Raw genomic sequence first — 25,048 nt, 5'->3', positions numbered from 1 at the left:
TTTTTGAAAAAATGCCATTTCCAAGGTGAAAATCTAAACGAAGGGAGATAGGCTTTCGAAAATGCTTGCAATAGATTGAGCGTATTCGAAAACCTATATTTTCATACCAAACATTCAGATATCTGACACTGTTTAGAAAAAAATCGAATTTATTGTTTTTCCATTTTTCATTTTCCAGTTCACTTTGAAGTGCTCTCTGGAGTGCAATTCTCTATGGAATCATCAACTATTTGGTTTGATGGAATCAACAAAGTGAGTATTATACACTCCATATCCTAAGACAGTAGTAGGACACCCTGATTTTCAGGCAGAGGAGCGAATAGGTCATTTTAGGGGGGTCTAACCCCTTGCTCATTTTTGACCCAAAAAATCGAGATTTTCGAAATTGAGTTTCTGTGCTAGAATAAAAGCCTTATCAACGCTGATTACGAAACCGGAAATCCCAATTGGATCAGACGAATATAACAGGAGATATCGCAGATTGAAATTTGCAATTTTTGAAAAAATGCCATTTCCAAGGTGAAAATCTAAACGGGGGGAGATAGGCTTTCGAAAATGCTTCCAATAGATTGAGCGTATTCGAAAACCTATATTTTCATACCAAACTTTCAGATATCTGACACTGTTTAGAAAAAAATCGAATTTATTGTTTTTCCATTTTTCATTTTCCAGTTCACTTTGAAGTGCTCTCTGGAGTGCAATTCTCTATGGAATCATCAACTATTTGGTTTGATGGAATCAACAAAGTGAGTATTATACACTCCATATCCTAAGACAGTAGTAGGACACCCTGATTTTCAGGCAGAGGAGCGAATAGGTCATTTTAGGGGGGTCTAACCCCTTGCTCATTTTTGACCCAAAAAATCGAGATTTTCGAAATTGAGTTTCTGTGCTAGAATAAAAGCCTTATCAACGCTGATTACGAAACCGGAAATCCCAATTGGATCAGACGAATATAACAGGAGATATCGCAGATTGAAATTTGCAATTTTTGAAAAAATGCCATTTCCAAGGTGAAAATCTAAACGGGGGGAGATAGGCTTTCGAAAATGCTTGCAATAGATTGAGCGTATTCGAAAACCTATATTTTCATACCAAACTTTCAGATATCTGACACTGTTTAGAAAAAATTCGAATTTTTTATTTTTCCATTTTTCATTTTCAAGTTCACTTTGAAGTGCTCTCTGGAGTGCAATTCTTTATGGAATCATCAACTATTTGGTTTGGTGGAATCAACAAAGTGAGTATTATACACTCCATATCCTAAGACAGTAGTAGGACACCCTGATTTTCAGACAGAGGAGCGAATAGGTCATTTTAGGGGGTCTAACCCCTTGCTCATTTTTGACCCAAAAAATCGAGATTTTCGAAATTGAGTTTTTATGCTAGGATAAAAGCCTCATCAATGCTGATTACGAAACCGAAAATCCCAATTGGATCAGACGAATATAACCGGAGATATCGCAGATTGAAATTTGCAATTTTTGAAAAATGCCATTTTCGAGATGAAAATCTAAACTGAGGGAGATAGGCTCTCGAAAATGCTTGCAATAGATTGAGCGTATTCGAAAACCAATATTTTCACACCAAAATTTCGAATATCGGACACTTTTCTGGAGAAAATAATTTTTTTTGTTTTTCCAATTTTCATTTCCGAGTTTACTTCGAAGAGCTCTCTGAATCATATATTCTTTGGTTTTCAAGAATCTTCAAAACAACTTCAAAGCTTTCCATATTCTAGGACAGTAGTAGAAAATCCTGATTTTCAGACAGAGTAGCAAATATTTCAGGGGGGGGTCTCACCCCTTGCTCATTTTTGACCCAAAAAATCGAGATTTCCGAAAACACTCTTAGATTCCTAAGCATCAGCAATTTTGATTAAAGGACCAAAGATCTTAATTGACAATGAAAACCAAACATCCCCTGTCGTTAGGTGTGTTCTCATTCATTATGAAGATTCTACAAATCTTTGAATAGAACCCTTATTCCTAGAAATACCCCTATAGGCTTGACAACCTAACTATAAAGATGATAACACTTAAATGACCAACCAATTCAAATAGAGACATGTTCAGTAGGTAATTACATTGTTTGATGAACAATCCACAAAGAAAGGGACTAAGTATTTAGGAATCAGGTAGATGAGGGACTAAAAGATACAAACCAATGTAGACTCATTTACGAGTCTTGACTACACATTCACATTTATTCGCATATTTATTCTATGGTATAGATTACCATATTTTAGAAGAATAACCCCTTAGGTCAGTTTTGAGAAATATTGATTGAATTGAAATAAATATTAAACTATCATTATAGATATATTTTTAGATTCTAATTGATCTCATTGAATCTGATGGAAAACCTTCTTCGTCTCAAAGAATTTTTTTTTTATTACACCCCGTAGATAATACCATTCAACAACGATCATCAATGCAAACAAACGAAATAGCGAATTCAATAATTTGACGAACCATTCCAAGGCGCCAAAAAAACATCGAAGGTGATGCGAACAATTAAATAATTTCCTAACTGATGTATTTTTATATAAAACCGTCAATCATCATCAAATAATGTGAATTTATACAAGGGAATTAATGGAGGAGTTTTTTGCCTTGTCTTCCATTAAGAACGACAACATTTACTCGTACACTGGGTGTTTCAAAAAACAATGAGGAAAATTGCGACAATGTATCCATTCAGGCTCACTAGAGATGCTTTCGTCTGAAGACTTATTCTATCCCTTCCATTTTAATGGTTTACTCAGCTTTAAATATATAAAATAATATATAATGTAGGTTTTAATTTTTAATTTTATATTTTACGAGCTGAATTCAGAAGCAAATCGAATATTCATATTAAAATCTTTTTATATCCTAGTTTTAAGGTGGCAGAACTCCTAATTTCTCCAACAATTCGAAATCAAAAAAAGTTTTACTAGGGTGATAAATTGTCTATAAGTCTAAGATTATAGCCTCAAAAAAAATTCCAAGATGATTCTGCTAACTTTACGAAGGTTAAGGCATTTTTAATGCCAAGACGTCAGTGTGAACCTTGAGCAGCAGTATGTATCAACATATTTGGCAATAGAAGATCCTTCCAAGGACCAAGAGGACCTGGTGGTGGCTCCGGCAAGTTCTCACACGATCCAAAAATGCCTGAAACCTATGGCACTCAATGTATGCCCTTTGCAGCCTTGCCTGAAATATACGCGGCTCAAAAGACTGTGTTTCGTCTCATTCTACAATGTTGGGGTCTCAGATTTGTTTTCAACTTATGGCCCACAGTTTTTTCAGTCCGCTCCTGTATGTGACCATCGAAAATAAAGATCATATTCATTAGTTGCGTATGCCAATAGATCATTGAGGCGTGAATACGCTGGTGTGTGTAATATCCATTAGTCTTCTAGGAAATACCCCATTCTTGGTATTGCGGGCAAATTGCGTACAGGTGAACTTCGATCGCGGATAGAAGAGGGAACAACCTGTATGGTTATCCGATTCAAATTCGGCTTCTAGCAGGCAGTCAACGACGCGACTTTGGTGAGGTGATGCATCGAATGGGACTTGACTAACGCGCGCCGATGTCCGAATTTTCGCACTTTTGTTGACTTGCAGTGTTCTAAAGTGAAGCCGGCACACTTAAGTGAAGAGCCGGCAATTTTTCAAGAGAGAATTTCGAATTTTACAAGGTATGACCTTTGATCTTATTTCGCAAACACCCCAGGAATTTCCACGCTTCAAGAATGTTGTTGAAAAAAATCCACCTATTGTCTGCTGTTCAGTTTTTTTTTTCTCGACATTCATCTAGAGTTTTTCATTTTGAGGGTGGACAATTAAGGAGTGATTGTTAGGTAGCCATTTGAACCATTTGCATAAAATGGTGTTATTCCCTGAAGGTTTCTTTACTAATTCGACTGTTAGATCTACAAGCAAGCTTCATGCCTTAGGCTACTCGATATCATTGAAAAATCAAATGAAATTCCAGCTCCAACAACAATCACAGTCCTGTCACCTTAGGAAACATCAACCTGTATACCTAATACTTTCTCAAGTGAAATTTGCAATTTTCGAAAAATGCCATTTCCAAGATGAAAATCTAAACGAAGTTAGATAGGCTCTCGGAATTGCTCGCACTAGTTTCAGAGTGTTCGAAAACCTATATTTTCATGCCAAAATTTCAAATATCTGGCCCAGTTTAGGAGAAAATAATTTTTTTTCCACTTTTCATTTTCGAGTTGACTTTGAAGAGCTCTCTGAAGTGCAATTCTCTATTGAATCATCAACTGTTGGGTTTTTTAGAATCTTCAAAACATATTCTATGCACTCCATATCCTAAGACAGTATTAGAATATCCTGATTTTGAGACAGAGTAGCAAATAGGTCATTTTAGAGGGGTCTAACCCCTTGCTCATTTTTGACCTAAAAATCGAGATTTTGGAAATCGAGTTTTTGTGCTTGGGTGGAAGCCTTGGGGATGCTGATTATAAAACTGGAAATCCCAATTGGATCAGACGAATATAACAGGAGATATCGCAGATTGAAATTTGCAATTTTTGAAAAATGCCATTTCCAGGTTGAAAATCTAAACGAAGGGAGATAGGCTTTCGAAATTGCTCGCAATAGATTCAGCGTGTTCGAAAACCTATATTTTCATACCAAACTTTCGGATATCTAACACTGTTTATCAGAAAATCAAATTTTTAATTTTTCCATTTTTCAACCTTCCAGTTAGGTTATATCTAATGAATCAATCAAATGAAATTACAACATTCAAAACATTCCATAAACTACGTTTTTAGAGCTCCAACAGCAATATGAGTCGTGTCGCCTCATGAAAAACAACCTATGGAATCTTCTTTAGATTTGTTAGCCCGTTGCTTTTCAGATGAACGATAACATTCATCTCACCGGAGTAATAGAATTGTTGCAATAAGTCTGTGTTTCGATAAAATTCATTGAGAGTAAACGAGTCACCTTTATTGTTCCTGAAAGAAAGATTACAGTTCTCGGGTCGTTGTTTCATTAATTCGATGCATTTTTACCTTTTAACTTCAGGAAACACACTGTATACAGGTTGAGTCTTTGACTCGTACAGATATGTTAACAATAGATTCTTGAGGCCAAAAGAAACACTTTTTTCCTTTACCATATTTTCGGAATCAGCTCGGTTTAAAAGATACAGACTGTTGAAAAACCATAAAAAATGTTATTTTCAGTTCTGTCTCACAAACGGTTTAATCGAAAGAATTGAATTTCGGAATATGGTTCTACATTTATTTTATGAATCCTTTTCGAATACAAGATATCACCCACGTCTTACAGTTTTCTCATTATGACCATTACGTACCATAAAAAAACCAAGAATTCAGAGAACCCAATTCTTGAAACTAGGCAGGACGCTATCTAATGAATATTTGAACGTTTTGTAAAATAAAAGTATTCCTCATATTTTCTCGTATAATGCGCCGTTTTCGAGTAATTTGATGTTCAAAAAAAAAAATCTGCGAAATTTCAAGAATTCGTACTTTGGCTGAATGCAACTCTGTTTAAAAGATCCACAGATGTGTAGTGTCACAGATTTAGCTAGTTATTCTGAAGGTGGTTCTGTTTTTTCAGGGGTGGAACAGCTCATTATGAAAACTTAAAATGGCTATATATTTTTATCATGGCCAAATTCGATTCCATAGGTTACCCATTGGATGTGAAGAAATAAAAACAGACGAAAAAAATTGGCGATCTTGAATTCAATAACCATAATCTTCTTCTGGGAGAAGAATATCATCTCACCGATAACCTTGGAACCTCAATTACTAACACCGGTCAATGTGAACCTGAAATGTGTGGAAGGTTAATTATTTCTTGTTTTACAACCGCAACAGTAGACTGGCCAAAATACAATTCGGTTGAAAGATCTAGATACCCACAGAGTTAAGGTGATCATAATCACTCATAGGTTTTTCCAATTTCGACATATATTCGAAATATATTGAATAATTCTTGAATAGGAGCTTTCCAAATTTAGCAAGACTACTAGATGTTATTGAAACATTCGGTGTTTATGGGTTTACATTAGAGTCATTATACCATTGAATGTGTTCGAGAATGATGCTGCTGTTTAACTTGATTATGTTTGAAGATCAGAGTGATAACCATAATACATTCTAAGAACCATTCTTACCCCATATTTCAGTGACTAATTTTACCCCAACCTGTTTTCTATAAACCCAGATACTGAAGCTTTGAGTCAATTTCAAAAGACTCTTGAATCTTTACAGAAGGTGTCTCATTTTTACACTTTTTAATGGGTCATATAAATTACCTACAGTATGAGACATTGTTTAGTATAATATTTTGATCTTTTACTAAATTCAACCATGATTTTTCAATACCAATTTCAGAAAGTGCACTGTTTCATCCATAACTAATAGAAATAATTTTTAGCTCCTTCTAAAACAGAAGATTTCCTTTGGTTTCATAACGACTAGACTTTGTCTCTATTCAAGAGATGAACCAATGTGTAAAGTATCCTTAACTTAGTCCAAATAGACTTATTTGGAGATAGGATAGGTTCTGGTAAACCAGAACAACCACAATTTTCCCCACAGTTCAAATTCTTCGCGTCAAATCAATTTTTAAAATTCCGAACGACTGGAGAAAAAGACCAATAGAATCAGCAACCTGTTCGTATCCTCTGAAAACCAGCAATATTTCGAAACCGGTTAGGAATGACGTAGATTACGTCGTGGATTTTTTGTTTCATCGACCTGAAAGGATAACAAAACATCCTTGCGAAGTTTCCGCTAGCCGATGGATTTTTGTTTGGGTTCATTATTTTCGGAATCGAAAAAGAGGAACAAATTTTTACTATGAATAATCAACGGAAGAAATTCCATTAAGATTCTGGGACATGGTTAAAAGACGAAGAAATTTGAACTTTCAAGGCCTCAAGTAAAGTAAAACGTAAAAATTCAAATTGTGCATCTTCTCATGCACAATTGAGTCATACACCCTCTACGAGGGGTGGATTTTTTCAAATGGCAGCATATCTTTTTTGCCAGAAATAGTCAGATCATTAGTAGCTGAGGCTGATTTGAAAATTGTGGGGTTTTTAATAAAAAAATATATTATAGGGATGAAACTTATGACAAAACCCTTCAGGAATGATTGATGTCTATCCAACCACCCTCGACTAGATAGTAGACAAACTCCTAATTGCTCCTGAAAAGTTTTTGAAATAAAAACTGTCCCTTTGGAGCATTTTGCTACGAAATGGTAAATACTGAAGATATGAATTAAGTATGTGCGTTACCTTTTACTCACTCTGTATATGCTTATTTATATGCCAGGTTTCATAAGCTTGATCGGGGAATCAACGATTAATTGAAGCATCCATATCGACTTGTTTCCAATCGAGGATCTAGTTTCGAGTTTTCAAAATATCAACTTAAATATCCCCAGTTTATTCAGAAATGAAAAAGTGATTTCATTCTGGAATGACTGATCGAAGTTTTCTTTGATTTGTGTTGGTTAATCATTGTTTAATACACTCAAAATTATACATAAACTCGTTTTTCGTGTTATAAGCTGATTAGGTCTCATTAGTTTTTTCTCTCAACACTTGAGAGCATCGCAAACAAATTCTTGTCTCAACGCTACTAAACCACCAACCAAAACTAAAACTGGCTTGTCCAAAGAATTTAAATACTGCCAACTGTTTCGCCCGAAATCTTTTCCAAAAGCAACATAGCACTGCGGTTTTCGAACAATCTACTGATGAATTTCTAAGTATGTGCTCTAATTCTGGTAGATGTAAGACCTGCACGTAAAAGTAGAATGCTGCCTAATGAAAATACATACTTCCATTCGTATTATATTCCAATCGATTGGTAATAAGACACTTGCGTGGCTCTTTGATGATGTTCTTCACATCGAAATTAAGTAAGCTGTGCTTAAAATCGTATTAAAAGCGACATTATTTCCTGCATACTTTTCGTTTCAATGTACACTTCGTCCCACTGATTCATTATCGAGATAGATGCAGTGGAAGCACTGCCTTCTCGATTTTTTTTTCGTGTTGTTCATTTGTGAATGCAGCTGTATGTGAGTGAAAATTTAAGGAATAAACTGTAGGTGAGTCCTCCTGGAAATTAATGATGAATAAGTGTTTTTTAAACGTTATATTGGCAACAACTTCTAGAGTCAATAGGTCGAAAATTAATCTTTAATCGATATTTTCTTGACACTTGGATTTTTCGATATTATAAGGATTTTACATCACAAGCAACACCTTATAAATTTATGAAATCATTCAGTCAAGTTTTACCATTTCTCTAGGGTTTTCAGTAATTCTCAGGTAGTTTTAGTCCTTGAATGTTATCATAATGAGTTCTTAATGAATGCTTGGAAAAATATTACCCAGTTTGAAGATTAACATTGTAATATTTCAATAGAAGTAGTAAAGGAGTTTGTGCACCAACATTGCTAAACCAGTGATGAGTTGCCAGAATTTGAAATTGCATTTTGAGACGCTCAAAATATCAAGGAAGTGAATCGGTTCATTCCAAAAGGTCAATATCGAATATATATCAGATTTCCTCTATACAAATATTCGCTAATCCATCGTGCAAATCATTAATATTCATGAAGGAATTCCCAATTTGTTTCTGCATTACAAGCAAAGGGATGTTCAGGTATAATTCTGTAAGATTAATGCCCCACAAAAAATCGAACTTGACCGGATAGAATCTACTAAGCAAGACACGTTCTCCTTGATCTCTACTACCAATTTTTTTTTGTTGGACAAGCGTCGCTCAATGACGCAGATGAATTTTGAGCCCGTCCATGTCTTCCTAATATGTTATTTAGCGAAAAGGAAATCAATTAATGATCGGTAAATGATTATGATTTGAATGATGTAAGAGCTGTATTTGTATGTCATTTCGAATTGCAATTCATGGATGTTAAAAACCTTCCGTAAGACACTGTCATTTATTTCAACAATGTACGCAAGTAATTGTTTCAATCAATCTATTTTTTAACCCAATCTCTTGACAATAGCACTTAGATCTCCTCAGAAGATTATTGATTGAATTTCAGTAGTTGAAAAATGAGATACTCAAAAAAATGTATTCATATGAATAGCCTCATGTAGACACTGCGTAAATATAACAAATTGAAGAGCAAAAGCATTAAATTGTACGAAATCTTAAAGTTTTTATTTCCCCCATAATGGATCCATCAATATTCAATTGGAGAAAACGAGCCTACAAATTTCTGCTCAACATCCGAAAAGTAATTGATGCTGTCTATATCTACATGCGCAATAGAGGTACTGAAAAATTGTTTATCAGTTCTTGGTGGTATTGCTAAGATTATCATAGGAATGAGATTTTCTCTGAGCCATAATAATTATATCCTCCATTGTGGACTCGAGTCAAAAATGGAGAAGCTCTAAGGCAAATAGCCGAGCCAAAATAAATCAAGAATATTTCTGCGTAATGTTGACATGTGAGCGAGATCACCTTGACTTGAAAAAACGAGAAAAAGGATAGGTTCATGGCGTTGGTAGATTTTCATTTGAGAAGTAGTTATCCTAAACATTCAGCTCATGGTCGCTAACAGCAGAAAAAACTATAATTTATCGATATATCTTATCTTCATTTATTTTCTGCAATTAATAACTGTCACTACAGTGGAATCATTTTGTACCTAACTATTGATATGATGATGCCGAAGTATGAACTTATGTACATAGCACAATTTGTGATGAAATTAGAGGATGCCAATCATGTAATAATGTTTCAATTATAACAGTCATGTGAACACACTTCTCCTGAGGAGAATTGGTGTGTAATTTACGGATTAATATGTATAAAAGATACTTTGAATTATCGGAAATAAAATAACAAAAAAATTCAAATGGAGATTCATTCAATTTCTTCAGTACTACTTTGACAGTCTGTCAGATCTTGAACCCTATACCAAATAACCAAGAACAAGTCAAAAATAAGCATATCTCGCAGAAAGTAATGATTGACACCAATAATTATTTCCTGGGGGTATTTCAACAGAATTTGTCATTTATTCACTACTCTCCCTGAGTATTCCTTGTACAAATTCACGAATAAACTTTTGTCTGGTACTGTTGCTTGGTACATAATTTCAGGTGTGGAATAATTTATATCACGATCGATATAATGTATTTATTATTCATTACTTGAGTTCTTTTTGTATTGGTGGTTACCTGAAAAGTTGTCGGGTTTCTGTTTTGACTGCCTGAAATGTACTGAGTTTTTTAAACCCCCAGAAATGTTAATTCAAGCAAATAAGATCAGAATTGGTACAATGAAAAAATATAGTAATACCTTGGATGAAATATAGGCTTTACGGATTTATCGTTGGACGTTATCATGCCCTCAAAAAGCTATATGTTGCAGAGACAAATGAAAGGAAGCTCATAAAAGAAAATCATAACCTTCGTGTTTTATTGAATAAAGAGTTTAGTACATACTTACACAAGAATTCTCATGTATATTGAAAGACAACCCATAAACTATATGGATATTTTTTTCTTGACAAGTATTATAAAAATTCGAATTCTGGTTGGTATGTGTACAAAAATGCTTTTCGGATAGAAATACTACCAAATATCTTAATTTTTTCAATCATTATTCGATGATAAAGCATTCTAATTATCATTCATCATTGGTCCATATCGAATCGAACACACAAACAAGTAGAAATTCACCTCTTACGCTGAAATATCTATTATTACATCCATATTATTACGCTGGTGTTTATATTAGTTGCGTTATTGTAGATGTTACACTTTTACTACGAGCTTATGAAATACATTTCGTGATTTTAGCTCGTTAATCAACCCGCATTGCTGAGACTGCTAAAATTGAATAGATTACACCTAGTACTGCCTGGGTTATTGATGATTTATAAAGAGGAAATCGAGAATGAAAAGTTTATTCTACCAAGACAAATCGACTGGAAAATATTGATTTTGAAATGACTATTATAGGAAAATACTTAAAACCTTGAGTACCAGAATGCTTCATTCAGTATGTAACAAAGAAAAACAATGTTTAATCAGTTTTTGTTTGAGACCTACGATACGTAGCAGTCTAAGTCTGCATTCAGAAATAATGGAATATACTTATCTCAATGTCATATGGATTTATTGAAGATTGATATGTTCCCGTTCTTTGAAAGAACGTTTCTGATGTTCATAATCTCATGCCTCATGCTCTATAAGATCGTTTATTAATGAATTGAGGAAGATGTTCTTGGATGAGCGAAATTGTTTGGATACAAATTTGTATCAGAAATAAAATTAAAATTATCGACTTGCAATCAGGCATAGATTAGGCTCGTTAAATATGGACATTCAATAAGAAAAGAGTATAATATATAATGTTTCACACGTCATAAATGCCTATTTTATGAATCTCACTATATTCGCTCATTTAGTTTTTTTTTTCTGGGATATCTTCATAGATTTAAGGGTGATGCAAATTCGTGCAGTATTTTTTAAAGGAACGATTGTTTCATACCCTGTTATTCGATTAGTAGGTATCCCAGGGTCATCTACCTGTAAAAGCGGATGTTTCAACAAAAAATCCAATGGAATAATCTTATGACATGTTTTTTACCACTGTTGTCTAGCCAGTAAAAACCCATCAAAAATCATCAGAATTGTTAAATTCACCAGTTCTACCTCCTGTTCATTAGAGGAAGCCATTAAACGCAAATTTTGATGACTATTTTGTTTACCTCTCCATTTAATACTTGTTTTTTCATACCTCAGCTCATATGTTCTGCATTAGTAAGTCCAAGGTTTATTGAATATGGATGTTAGGATGTTTGAAATTTTCTGTGTGAATGATGACAGTTATTATAAATCGTTTCCTAATTGGGGATTGAATTCGTAACTTGCTAGTCGGGATTTATATTGAGGTTGTGTTTCGAATTGATTAATTTTAGGAAGTGAATTTTTAAGAAGCTATCTGCTGTTGAAGGTTGAATTTTTTGAGACGAAGGAGATTTCCGTGGTCAATGGAAAAGGTCAAACACTCTCTTTGTTTTTTTTTTCAACCTGAAATGGGGCAAAACCCACAGTACCAACATAACGTAACTTTTTGCTTTCTGTGCCAAAGGTTCTTTGCTCAAACTGAAGAATCTTTTCTTGAGATTCTCAAATGAACACGAAGTAATAGGAGAACTGCATTCCTCAATTTCTTGAAGGCTCCAGGGCGTACCACTTCTGGAGATTACTCACTGACTTTGTGCTGTTTTGCACGATACTTACCAAAGTCGAGAGACCCTGGGATTAGGCCTTTAGAAAATGCCAACCAGAGCCTATTTTGGTCAGTAATAACAATGAAAGGAGAAACTTCAAAGATCTACCTGTACAAGTTTACAACTTCGATGAAGTTGTTGTACTTGCTACATACACAATTTTTTTCTGAAGCTGTTAGACCTACCTTTGACATAAACCAAGGTTCTCATCGTCATATTTCTCAATTTAGACGAATATAAATTTGAAATGCAAATTCCACTCGTTGTTTATGCATAAAATCGAAAAACCCATCCATATTCCCATGTCAACCATCAATCTGCGCTGTGGATCCAGCATGCTAATGACAATTTTCACTGTAAACAAAGTTGTTACGCGTGAAAACAACTAAAACGAACCATCACAAATACATTTTACATGGGATGATTCGATTCATAAAACTATGAAGGATTTCACGAGAAGAAGTGAACGTATTGAGAACTGGTTCTTCGGCTAAATGGCAATAAAACACTGGAAAAATTCCAAAGGGGCGTCCTTGCCCATGAGCTTTAATTTCTTCTGAATTTTTCACCGAAACGATCTGTCTGAATGATTCGATTGATGTGATTCATCCAAGGATGAAATTCGAAATGAATGAGAACGATCACGTGTGTGGGAAGTCCAATAATATACGGGGTGTTCTGACAAGGCAACAAGATATAAAACTAGTAGTCACAAGAGCGGTTTTTCCTAATTCTTTTTGCTAAGTAGTTCATTTTTGGAGAGCTTCACTTTCTGCTTAATGCAGGATAAAGCTGAGTGATAGAAATATACAGAGTGACAAATAATAACGCACAACAACAAACTCCAAATACATTTTTCTACAAAATAGTAAAAACCGAAGATATATTCTAATCACGCAGTATCTATAGATTAAAAATAAATGATTTTTCCCTATTTGCTATGAATTGAGAGCCTTTGATGGATGGAATGACTAAAAATAATATTTTGTTCTTTACAGACTAGGCACTATTTCGTTCAACCATGGAGGGACCAAGCGATTTGGAGCTCAAAAGGAGGCAGCTCAAGAATCAAGCATCTACAGTGCAAACCCGAAGACAACAGGCTGTTTGCGTTAGGAGGGCCTACAAGAAATATGGCAGCAAAAGCAACCCTTATATCATTTTGGATGGACTCAATATGACAGTACCTAAGGGATGCATGTAAGTACACGTTTCAGCAAAATTCTCACATTTTTTTCGATTAGCTCGGTGGATACCACCCGAATCACGAGCAATTTTTAATGTTGTTTTGACGATCTTCTGAAACTTTAACTATTCCCTCGACAAGATATGCTGTACCTTTCTTGAAATTTACCTGGCTGGTGTCTTCTTTTATTGCCTCTCCTTATGACTTGGCAAAGTTGAATTTCCTAGAAGTTAACGGTTTATTGGGAGCTCACGGTAATAGATTTTTCCCAAATTTCAGCATATTCGTATAATTCAAAAAACCTGAATTATCAACATAACACTTTACGAATGAATTTTTTTTTCAGATATGGTCTTCTAGGAGCTAGTGGTTGTGGAAAAACCACATTGCTTAATTGCATAGTTGGTAGAAAACGTTTGAACGCTGGTGAAATATGGGTGTTAGGAGGTACTCCTGGTTCAAGAGGCAGTGGTGTACCAGGACCCAGAGTGGGATATATGCCTCAAGTAAGTGCACAAAAAGAACAAATATTTTGATAAAATAGTCATTATTTACTGTAGAAGCCTCAGGCTTTAGTTGAAGAATGACCAAGCGTGTTTCACCACCAAAAAATCATCCTAAGGTTGATGAGAAAATGTATCGTACTACTTCTGGATAAAAAAAAAAACGCAAACAGACTGATAATGGAGTTTCTGTTGAGATTCACCATGCTGACTGTATTGTTGCCAATTAGGGACAAACCTACAATTTCATCTTCTAGCCTCGCAAACCCATATATAGGCCAGTTTACACGTTGAATAATGATTTGAAATTTCATCACCATGTCCACGAGCATGAAGGAAATCATAACTCAGATGAATATAAGTATTTGATCTCGAATATTTGACTCATAAGGCGCCAATTAGAAACCACATCGTAAAGAAATCGAATAAGAGTGATAATTGTAGAAGATTATCTTCATATCCGCTTTCTCAGCCTGTCAAACCTACCAAATCGTTTTAATTTACAGGAAGTTGCGCTATACGGCGAGTTCACGATCAGGGAAACGCTGAAATATTTCGGATGGATAGCAGGAATGGAGAACAAGGACATCGAGGAGAAACTCAACTTCCTGATGGAGCTCCTGATGCTGCCCAACGCTGACAGGCAGGTCAAGAACCTGTCCGGTGGACAGCAGAGGAGGGTGTCTTTTGCTGCTACCTTGGTGCATGAACCTGAGCTTCTAATTTTGGACGAACCCACTGTTGGTGTGGATCCGTTGCTTAGGGCCAACATCTGGAAGCATCTGGTGCAGATCACGAAGAGTGGAAGGACTACGGTCATCATCACCACCCATTACATAGACGAAACCAGGCAGGCCCATCAGGTATGTAAGAAATAGGAGTAAGGGGTACTGCTGTACCAATTACTAACGATTTTTACTTAAATGAATAGGGGATCTACCAGAATTCTGCTACTCATCCAGTTCCAGAGTTCTGATTATTAACTCCAAGAGCTGAGATGACTTGAAGAAGGCTATTTTTCTTTCAACTGTAACTTCTCTTCGCGTTGGTAGACCTTCTGTTACCAGGTACTCAGAAGTTTTTACATCCCTGCCTGTGTTTCAACTTTGAAGAGCACCCTCAGAGTGCCTTCACACCTTTCTCGAACAGTTATAAATGCGTTTATCCACAGAAAAACTGTTCTGGTCATCAAGAGAAGCTTAATCTCTTCTGCTTGTTCCCTAGTGTCCAGTTTTATGATTCCCTTTGCAAAGAAACACTATAAGTCTTTCCAGTTTATTGAATTCACCTATTGGTACCTACATATATATGTCATCCCACTGATTTTACTCAAGAAAAATATTGAATGAATCGTTTCTTCTGCTTTCTCATTTAAGATTCTTACGGTGAGTCAAGCTGTGATTCTAAGCCAGCTTAAAATCACCATCTGCTAACTGAAAAGTGATATCAGGGGCATCAGGGGCAATCAATTTGTTTGAAGCACTGACAACAGCAGGATATTTTATTATTGGCGTAACCAGCTTGTGGTTAGATTTTTCTACAACTGAATTAATCTCTGATAGTCATACCCACTATGTATCTGCTTGGAGAAAGAGATAACTGGGGAGAAAGTCTTCTTAAACAATCCTGTAGGGTGCAGAGTCAGCCTTGAGGGGTTTTAGGATCACTTTGTTTCAATATGATGACCATGAGTCGAAATAAACTGCTACAGGGGGAGAGTTTACTAGACCAACGATCAATTTCATTATGGGGAAATCTACTTATTTAACAAAGTCTTCTTGGGCTTACACTTTAGAATCACCCGATAGGATCTCAGCACAATAAGAGTTGTTTAAATCCAGTTTTTTTTATTCTTTGAATCGAGTATAGAATGAAGTCATGTCTACCTTTGAACACTACGGTTATGTCTTGAAATATCAGTTCGAGTATACCTCATCCTTTTAGATAAAATTGATAGAGTTTTGGACCAATCTTTTCTGCTCCAAACGAAATAATTTCTACAAAATCCTCATTTCCAAAAGTATCGTTATCGAATTTTGGATATACAGGTCCAAATATAATTCAGAATTATTTGATATGCAAATATTGTTTTCAATAATGGGTTCAGTAAGTTATGTTCCCTAGATCAGTCGTTTACTTCTCGCCCAGGTTTTAAAACCTGTTCTAATTATGTAGAATCTATTGCAGAAAATGGAGGGAATACTTCAAGGAAGAAACTTTGTGAATAATAAGACAGCGTGTCAAATTTGCAACGTTTATTGAGGGGCTAACCGCTTTAACGTTTCAAGGCATAGTACATCGGTGAGCAGGTACTCCAAATTTGTTGCTCTTTGCTAGTTTTAACGCTTGAAGCAAATAGGTGGACAGTAACGAAAATTCTTGCTGATTGCGGTTCGTTATTGCCAAAAGTAAACCTTAATAACCAAGCCTGAAATCATAATTGAAAAAAGATAAAAAACCGTAGTGCAGATGGTGACTTGTGGTTGAAATTTAGAAGCTGATACTGCAATTTTCCTTATATTCACATTCGAATTCTTTTCCACCTTGTAAACAATCAATTCTCATGGAATCCATACCGTATTGTATATTTAACTTAAAAATGTCGAAATCGGATATACCAATGACGAATCTTTGAGGTGGTCTACCTTGTGCTCTTTCTACAAAATCTGTTTTTCCCACTAACCTAACATCTAGTTCTTGAATATAGTTGCATGGTTCGGTTAAACCGGAAATTTAACCATCAGAACAGTCTTCCAGTCCGTTTTTCTCACGTTAATATATCCTAAATTAATTAATTCGTAATTCGTAGATCTTAGATGCGCAATACACAGCATTCGAGGACTCCGTTCAAAAATGTCCATTAACGAAAGAGCAGAATTTTCCAGGAGCAGCCAGAATTCACGTTACTACACTGGAAAAGTCCAGGAAGAAATAGTAATCGTCATATAAAAATTTTATACATGAAAAAATCAGTATTTATTATTGGCCTTCCACAGGATGAAGGTACGTGAAAGATGTCTGAAACTCAGTTTTGAAACGAAGTAGCAAACCGTGGAAAATAAACAAAAAACCACCTTACTCATCTCTACTGATGAAAACAATGATAAAAAATAACATGCATCTATTTATAGACCGAATTATTCGATGAACGGGCATGAAATTAGGAAAAGTGGTTTTAAATCGATTCAAATAATTCCCTAATTGAAATATTATGTTGGTATAATGGTTGTTTTAACATCATTACTGTTGTGATCGTTCGGTAATCATTAAAACGTTTTAGAAATGGTCAGACAAACGATCTGCCAATAATATTCCACTATTGGTACATTTCTCGTGCTCCATAATATCGATTGTGAGATTCCTTTCTTCAATAATCCAGTCTCGGAAAAATTCCAATCCAAGTTCGCAATGCGTAAAAAGCAACGCTTTTTATTTCATAGGTACTAAGAGTTTCTTTCTGAAATTTCCATCTATACTCAAAACTTGAGTGCATTCTACACGTTGCTTTCGAAGTTGTCGAATATTTATAGGTTCTCTTGGAAGTTCTTCTAGATAGATGTATTTCCAACCTGAATATCCAATAGTGAAGGTTCCTGATGACTTTTCAGTTCAAGTATTTCGAAAAATACTGATCCATTTAAGCCCCAAAGCCCAAAGTTTCCAGTGTGGAAAACAATAATGATTGCGTTCAGCACAATTCATTATCGAGGACTATTATTAACAATATTTCATGATCATGATATTATCTCATTTGTACAACAATCATAATATATAATAGCCTATTGTTTGGAATGCATAACTATGCATATAACGCTGCGTATCCAGTTATTTTGTTTGAAGTTGCAATATTGAATGAAATCTCATGTTTGGACTCGTCCTTTTCAGTAGTTTTTCAGCATCGAATGCTGTGATTTGGTTTCAATAGGTCTGCTTCATAGTTTGATTATGAAACATGGGAAAAACCAAAACATATACTCGAAAAATTCAAGTTTCATAATTTATAGAAGATACCTTATATACGAAAAGTTTTCAGCATTTCTCCTGAGATATTCTTCTTAGGTTTTGATATTTTTCGATTCGTAATCTTTCAGGGACTTTTAAAATCGATTGAAGCACCGATCATTCGATATGATAATGAATTGAAGAAGTCTTCATGCAAAATTTTTCTCAGTGGCTTCTTCAACAATGTTCATAAAATTTTGACTGTTGACTGTAGTAAATTTTCGGACAGGGTGAATTTTATTTGAGCCCTCAAAACAAGTCTGAAGATCAAAGGAATCTGAGGAACCAGAATCCAATAAAACCAATGACAATTCTTTTCGTAGAAAATATTTCGGCTTGTAAAATGTCGTAAATTCTGTACTTAAGCAGATAATTTTTGCCTGAATATTAGGGTCATTAAATCTAGGTAATTCTCTTTATTTATGTGAAAGACAAGATTCTACCTACCTCAATGCGGAAAAGATTAGAGAACACTAAAATCAATCCGCCCACACAGCATCCATTAACCATAATCGTTTGCTAATTCTCTTGCAATATATTACGCGAAAGGAATAGTTTGATATTTATTTATTTCACATAATAAGTAACAATGGATGTTTTAAGAGAGAAAAATTGCAAAAATCACATGGACAATCCAATTTTCAGAATAAGGACAGTGTGTCATAGCTTTCTTTTTTATGTCAATTCAATCGATAATGACCCCCTTGTAAAAATACCACCCCATATAATATCGTCATTAAGTTTGGGAATATGTATTTGCAATTTGTTCAGAGTATAGGGGCCAGGAAAAATAACTCGAATGCCAAACGCAATAACAGATAATTCTGCTTTGTATTTGCCCCATTGTGTATTCTGTTGACGATTTGAAACTGATTGATTTATGAGGGAAATGCAGGAACATGGTAGTGAATTAATAGATTGATCAATTTATTTTACATACTAGGGAATAATGTATTACGCCGATATTTATTCGGAAAAATACTGGAAATAGTTTTACAAAAATTGCACAATTCTTCCAAACAAAATATTTCTACCTCAAAGTTTTTCAACATTATGTAGCTTATCTGGTTGTACTCCATTATCAAAAACAACCAATTTAAGTGTTTAGTTCTTAAGGATTTCTTTTTATTCACGACCTTTTGCGTATATGCGTATTTTTTTTTAAATTTGTGAAAGTAAAAGTTCGAACATTTCTATGATTTTGTTGTAAATGGGGAGGTACTCCAAAATGCTGTTTTTTTCCCGTCCAAAACGTGATCAAGGGACTTCTTCCTTCTTCTTTTGAGCCATTCTACCGATCGGTCCCAAGTCAAACACTCTAGCTTCGCTTTTACAACTTCTGCCAAAATCAGCACTATGTGCCCTATTCACATCTGGTTATAATAAAGGACCACAAAGCGGTGAAAGGAAGCGTGGCATGAAGCGTCGTAAAAGTTATCTTGTCGAGTGATGTTTATGACACGGCAACAAGTCATTTCAGTCACAAAGTCTATTATGTTTCTGTATTTACCCAGTAATATAAACTGGTCCCCTGGTTTACCCGATTTAGGGACTGGGCGTTATTTTATGCAAAACATCTCGTCATCGTGTTATTTACAATTGAAAAAAAATCCTTTAGTGTACCACGTCTTTCACTTCAATAAAATTCACGTTAAGTATCTTAAAAATTCCAAATTCAAGAGAGAATATTTTGAAAGCTAAATAAAACTTCATGACTTCAACGTTAATTAATAAGACAATACCTAATCATTAGTCTAGTTCTGAATCACAAATATTGTGTTTTTCATTCTATATTTCTATCTAGCTAGCCTTGTTTATATACAAGGCTTCTCGACAGAAAATACTTTGAATGATCTGTTTATTCATTTTGTTCTGAATTAAATGCATTTTCACCACTAAAAACGTATGGATTTGTTCACCCCCAATTATTGAAAAAACTTTCAAACTGATGGGTAACGTAACACCGATTGCTAGCTAAGATTTTAAGGGTGTTACCACTCCTCTTATCGCACACACACGAATCTGTAATCTGAAAGTCGGAAGTTACATCTTCCGAAAAATTCATAGAACATTTCATAGAAATGTTCGTTTGGACGGATTCATATGGGCCATCCTGTGCAGTCTGAATGAAAAATGGAATTAATGGAATATTGCTAGCTAAGATTTTAAGGGTGTTACCACTCCTCTTATCGCACACACACGAATCTGTAATCTGAAAATCGGAAGTTACATCTTCCGAAAAATTCATAGAACATTTCATAGAAATGTTCGTTTGGACGGATTCATATGGGCCACCTGTGCAGTCTGAATGAAAAATGGAATTAATGGAATATATAGTTTGGGGATTACGAAAATAATGTAAAATTCACAACAATTATAGAATAGGTTTGGGAATTTTATAACTGTGGACACCCCAAACTAGTGAAAACAAAGTTTTTGCAAGTTTTCATCTCATCCTACATAATTATTTCGATTGCAGATTGGTTTGATGAGAGGTGGATACCTTCTTGCCGAAGAATCACCTGAAAGACTCATCACTCAGTTCAATGCACAAAGTTTGGAAGATGTGTTCCTCAAATTGAGTGTTATACAAAATATGGGGAAAAGAAGGAGGTCCAGCATAGCACAAGGTGTCACAGAGGCTATAACTGTTCCCACAGGAGTAGTTAATGAGGGTAAGTCTTAAAATGTCATCAATGATTCATTATAACATAGCTAATCTCCATAAAAACCATTACTCTGCAGATCTTATCATCACTCAGTGTTTCAAGTGATTTTATTCCCTACTTTGTCCTGAATTAGTTCAAATATTTCATCAAAGAGTTTCTATGAAACCTTTCTAGTGATAAATCCCGACATTTCATCCACCTCGGCGCAGCCGTTCGATCTTGAGGAAGTTTTAACTGCACCCAACTTTTTGAGAATTTTTCGATGGTCAACTTGCGAGTAGTTTTTCTTCCAGGAAAATTATCGTAGATATAAATGTGATACATATTCTGAAAGAGCAACTCTTCTTGTAATAAATCTGAGAATTTCATCCATTTCGGCACAACCGTTCGGTCTTGACGAATTCTCAAGTGAAATTTGCAATTTTTCAAAATTGCCATTTCAGAGATGAAAATCTAAACGAAGGGAGATAGGCTTTCGAAATTGCCACCAATACATTCAGCGTGTTCGGAAACCTATATTTTCATGCCAAAATTTCAAATATCTGGCCCAGTTTAGGAGAAAATAATTTTTTTGTTTTTCTACTTTTCATTTTCGAGTTGACTTCGAAGAGCTCTCTGAGGTACAATTCTCTATTGAATCATCAACTGTTAGGTTTTTTAGAATCTTCAAAACAAATTCTATGCACTCTATATCCTAAGACAGTATCAGAACATCCTAATTTTCAGACAGAGTAGCAAATAGCTCATTTTTGGGGGGTCTAACCCCTTGCTCATTTTTGACCCAAAAAATCGGGATTTTCGAAATCGAGTTTTTGTGCTTGGGTGGAAGCCTTGGGAATGCTGATTATAAAACTGGAAATCCCAATTGGATCAGACGAATATAACAGGTGATATCGCAGATTGAAATTTGCAATTTTTGAAAAATTCCATTTCCAAGATGAAGATCTAAACGAAGGGAGATAGGCTTTCGAAATTGCTCGCAATAGATTCAGCGTGTTCGAAAACCTATATTTTCATGCCAAAATTTCAAATATCTGGCCCAGTTTAGGAGAAAATAATTTTTTTTGTTTTTCCACTTTTCATTTTCGAGTTTACTTCGAAGAGCTCTCTGAGGTGCAAATCTCTATTGAATCATCAACTGTTAGGTTTTTTAGAATCTTCAAAACAAACTCTATTCACTCCATATCCTAAGACAGTATTAGAACATATCGATTTTCAGAGAGAGTAGCAAATAGGTCATTTTAGGGGAGTCTAACCCCTTGCTCATTTTTGACCCAAAAAATCGAGATATCTAAGATTAAAATTTAAACTTATAGAAACAGGCTTTCGAAATTCGAAGAGCTCTCTGGAATGTTTCAAGGAAAGATAGTAAACTATCTTTCCTTCTGTTGTTTCCTTCCCAAAAACTATAGTGATTTTATTCCTCCCTGTCCTGAATTAGTTTCGTCAAAGAGTTTCTATGAAACAATGTTCAAATAATTTTCGAATTGACTTCAGGCGCCACCATCGACGATGAAATCTGCGAAATTTCTGGAGAATTCGGGGACAATGTCTCCATCACGAGCAGAAGCAGGAGGGTATCCATCTCCCCAGATACCACAGACACTCCCGCTGCCTTGGAACTACCCCCAGATGAAGAACCACCAGTCCAGTTCTCCGACTACTTCAAGATCCTCAAACTGAACCACATGAAGGCTCTGGTTTGGAAGAATTTCCTGTGGATGTGGAGGAACATACCGGTGATGGCCTTCATCATCGGTCTACCTGTCTGTCAGACTGTACTCTTCTGTCTGTCCATAGGACACGAGCCGAAAGGATTGAGCCTATCCGTCGTCAATAACGAGATAGATTTCCCTTACGAAACGTGCCAATTCACCCCTGGATGTAACAGTTCGAGGCTCAGTTGTAACTACCTCAGTTTTCTACAGAATAAATCGTTGAATTTGGTGAGTTTCCTTTGGAAATTATTCGAATTTTCATGAACTTTTGACCATGTGCAAAAAATCTAATCTAAATTCAATGTTTTTCAGTATTATTATAACAATACCGATGAGGCGTTGGACACAGTGAGAAGAGGAAATACTTGGGCAACTTTAGTGATACCAGAAAATTTCTCTGACGCCCTGAGAAATCGAATGAACTTGGGTAGAAGCGTACCAGGTTGGGATATTGATAGTTCGACGGTCTACGTACACCAGGACAAGTCAAGTGAGTATTCAATTGAAAGACCGAATTTTTTCATGCAAAACTCAAATATCAATTTCAAATCGACTTTTCCGCCATATTTGAGGCATAATTTTGGTGGGAAATTCAATATTTATAATAAGTTGAGCCATATTTCAGCAAGTACTTGAAAAATGAGTTACTAATTCCGTAAAAGAAGAACGAGAGTTGATATGAGTTGAACACTGTTTTTTTCAGATGAAAATATTGGTACGTTCATCCAGAGAGATTTATACTATTCCCTTCAATCCTTCTTCGAAAACTTCGCAGAATCATGTGAATATAGTCCTAGGGTAGGAAGGATCCCATTGAGAGTGAGTAAATGTTTTTTAAAATTATTTTAGAGCAATATACAAAGAAGAGGAGAAAAATTAAGGTCATCAATTTGGATAACACAAAATCAAAACGTTGAGATTGTTTCAAAAATATGTAGGATTTAATTGGAGACTTGATTCGACAACATTACATGGTGACAACACTGTTTTCTGGCTCACACTATATACATAGTTATAATTAGTTAACTCATTTCATTCCTCTGTTTTCTGAAGTAATACTTCACACCTTGATTTACCATATTAGTTTAAAATTTGTGCTCTGAATGAAGAAATGTTGGTCTTCAGTACTTTTTTTATTATTATTATATATTTCATTTTCAGTACGAGAAATTTGTTTATGGAGATGACTCCCCTGAATTCACCAATTTTGCTGCCCCTGGTGTTATTTTGACGTGAGTATTAATTTATAAAAATCTAAAAAAGAAGGTCTTAGGAAGGAGACATAAATGTAATTTTTTTTCAGGATCATTTTCTTCTTGGCAGTCGCTCTAACCTCTGGTGCCATGTTGTTGGAGAGGAACGAGGGTATATTGGAAAGGTCTTTAGTCAACGGTATCACAGGGACGGAGATGCTGTTCTCTCACGTGATCACCCAGTTTACCGTTATGATTTTCCAAACTATCCTCGTCATTGTATTCACTTTTTACATTTTCGAATTGTCCCAGAATGGAAACATATTTTCTGTTGTATTGCTGACAGTTCTCACTGGATTGTGTGGGATGTGCTTCGGTAAATAAAAAAATTTCGAATATAAAAACGAAAAACAAGTTTTTACAAAAGTTCAAAATCATTGACATATTTCTTTTCGCAGGTTTTGTGGTAGCCTGTTGCTGTGATAACGAAAGAAGTGCCACCTATATGGCCATGGGAAGTTTCTTGCCAATTGTTATGTTATGCGGTATTATTTGGCCCATTGAGGGAATGTTTCCTATCTTGAGGGCTGTATCGTTTTTCTTGCCACTGACCAAATCGACTGAGAGTCTACGGTGTATCCTCGCAAGAGGTTGGGGATTGGACAATCCTGTAGTCTACGAAGGGTTCATCTGGACCCTCATATGGATCACAATTTTCCTGTCAATAAGTATTCTGGTGCTCAAATTCAAGAAAGGATAGTGTTTAGGCGTATTTTTTACTCAGTATCTAAGTTTTGTTGTATAAAGATGATAGTTTAAATAAATTATTACTATTTATTGATTTTTTTCCTACTACCTCAAATTCCCCAAATAAGTACTCCAATCTCATTCTTCATTGTTGGATGATATATGTGATTAATTAAGAAATAACATTAACTGAAGAAAAAACAGGTCATTCATCGTTAATTTAAAATTTCTGACAATAACATCAGAATCAGATGATTCTTTACCTATAATATTCTGTTTCTGCGTGTTTTTTTCCAATAATCTAGTAGTCTAGTATACGAATTAAATCGTTTATAACACAGCAAATAGCGTTATACAAACATCGCAGGAGAAAAATCACAAGAAATGTTTGAATAAGCACAGGATTATCATTTGTTAGTATCATACTGATAACTTTATTTGAATAAAGAGTCTGAGGCTGGTTGATATATTCTGATTACGAAGAAACTTGCAAAATCGAGTTTTGGGGAGTCTCTGCCACAAAAAATGACAAAACGAAATTCGGGAATTACTATACTCTTATACAACTGATATAAATTGATGAAAATGAGTGAAAACCTTGGAGGCCAAAATTTTGTTAGCATTTTCAAGCATATAATTCCTAAATGTTGAACAGGCCGTATATATACAGGGTGTAGAAATGAATAGTTGCTAAGATATTTTAGGGATGATTCATTTAAAAA

General features: G+C 35.1%; 1 protein-coding gene across 2 annotated transcripts; it reads left to right on the top strand.

Moving 5' to 3' along the window:
- Nucleotides 1-3,433: 3,433 nt before the first annotated feature.
- Nucleotides 3,434-24,416, top strand: LOC123313623 (ABC transporter G family member 20). 2 transcript variants are annotated; one of them, XM_044898584.1, is made up of 11 exons: nucleotides 3,434-3,691; nucleotides 13,307-13,508; nucleotides 13,841-14,000; nucleotides 14,504-14,860; nucleotides 20,479-20,674; nucleotides 22,166-22,614; nucleotides 22,699-22,876; nucleotides 23,090-23,205; nucleotides 23,548-23,618; nucleotides 23,690-23,955; nucleotides 24,038-24,416. In XM_044898584.1, exons 2-11 carry the CDS (start codon nucleotides 13,330-13,332, stop codon nucleotides 24,337-24,339), a joined length of 2,274 nt encoding a protein of 757 aa, XP_044754519.1. In that variant the 5' UTR covers nucleotides 3,434-3,691; nucleotides 13,307-13,329; the 3' UTR covers nucleotides 24,340-24,416. The 2 variants fall into 2 exon arrangements, with proteins under 2 accessions (XP_044754519.1, XP_044754520.1); XM_044898585.1 differs by lacking the exon at nucleotides 3,434-3,691 and adding an exon at nucleotides 7,917-8,132.
- The last annotated feature ends 632 nt before the right edge of the window (nucleotides 24,417-25,048 follow it).

Source organism: Coccinella septempunctata, chromosome 5, assembly GCF_907165205.1.
Source record: "Coccinella septempunctata chromosome 5, icCocSept1.1, whole genome shotgun sequence".
In the NCBI taxonomy this organism is placed as follows: domain Eukaryota; kingdom Metazoa; phylum Arthropoda; class Insecta; order Coleoptera; family Coccinellidae; genus Coccinella; species Coccinella septempunctata.
The sequence above is the reverse complement of the archived record's forward strand: the minus strand, read 5'-3'. Positions and strand labels throughout refer to the sequence as shown.

What these genes read in the sequence shown, in the direction of transcription:
- LOC123313623 (XM_044898584.1), top strand. Translation starts at nt 13,330, where the DNA reads ATGGAGGGACCAAGCGATTTGGAGCTCAAAAGGAGGCAGCTCAAGAAT. An exon ending in AAACCAGGCAGGCCCATCAG is followed by an intron (nt 14,861 to 20,478) that starts GTATGTAAGAAA and finishes TTTCGATTGCAG; the next exon opens with ATTGGTTTGATGAGAGGTGG. An exon ending in GCCCCTGGTGTTATTTTGAC is followed by an intron (nt 23,619 to 23,689) that starts GTGAGTATTAAT and finishes ATTTTTTTTCAG; the next exon opens with GATCATTTTCTTCTTGGCAG.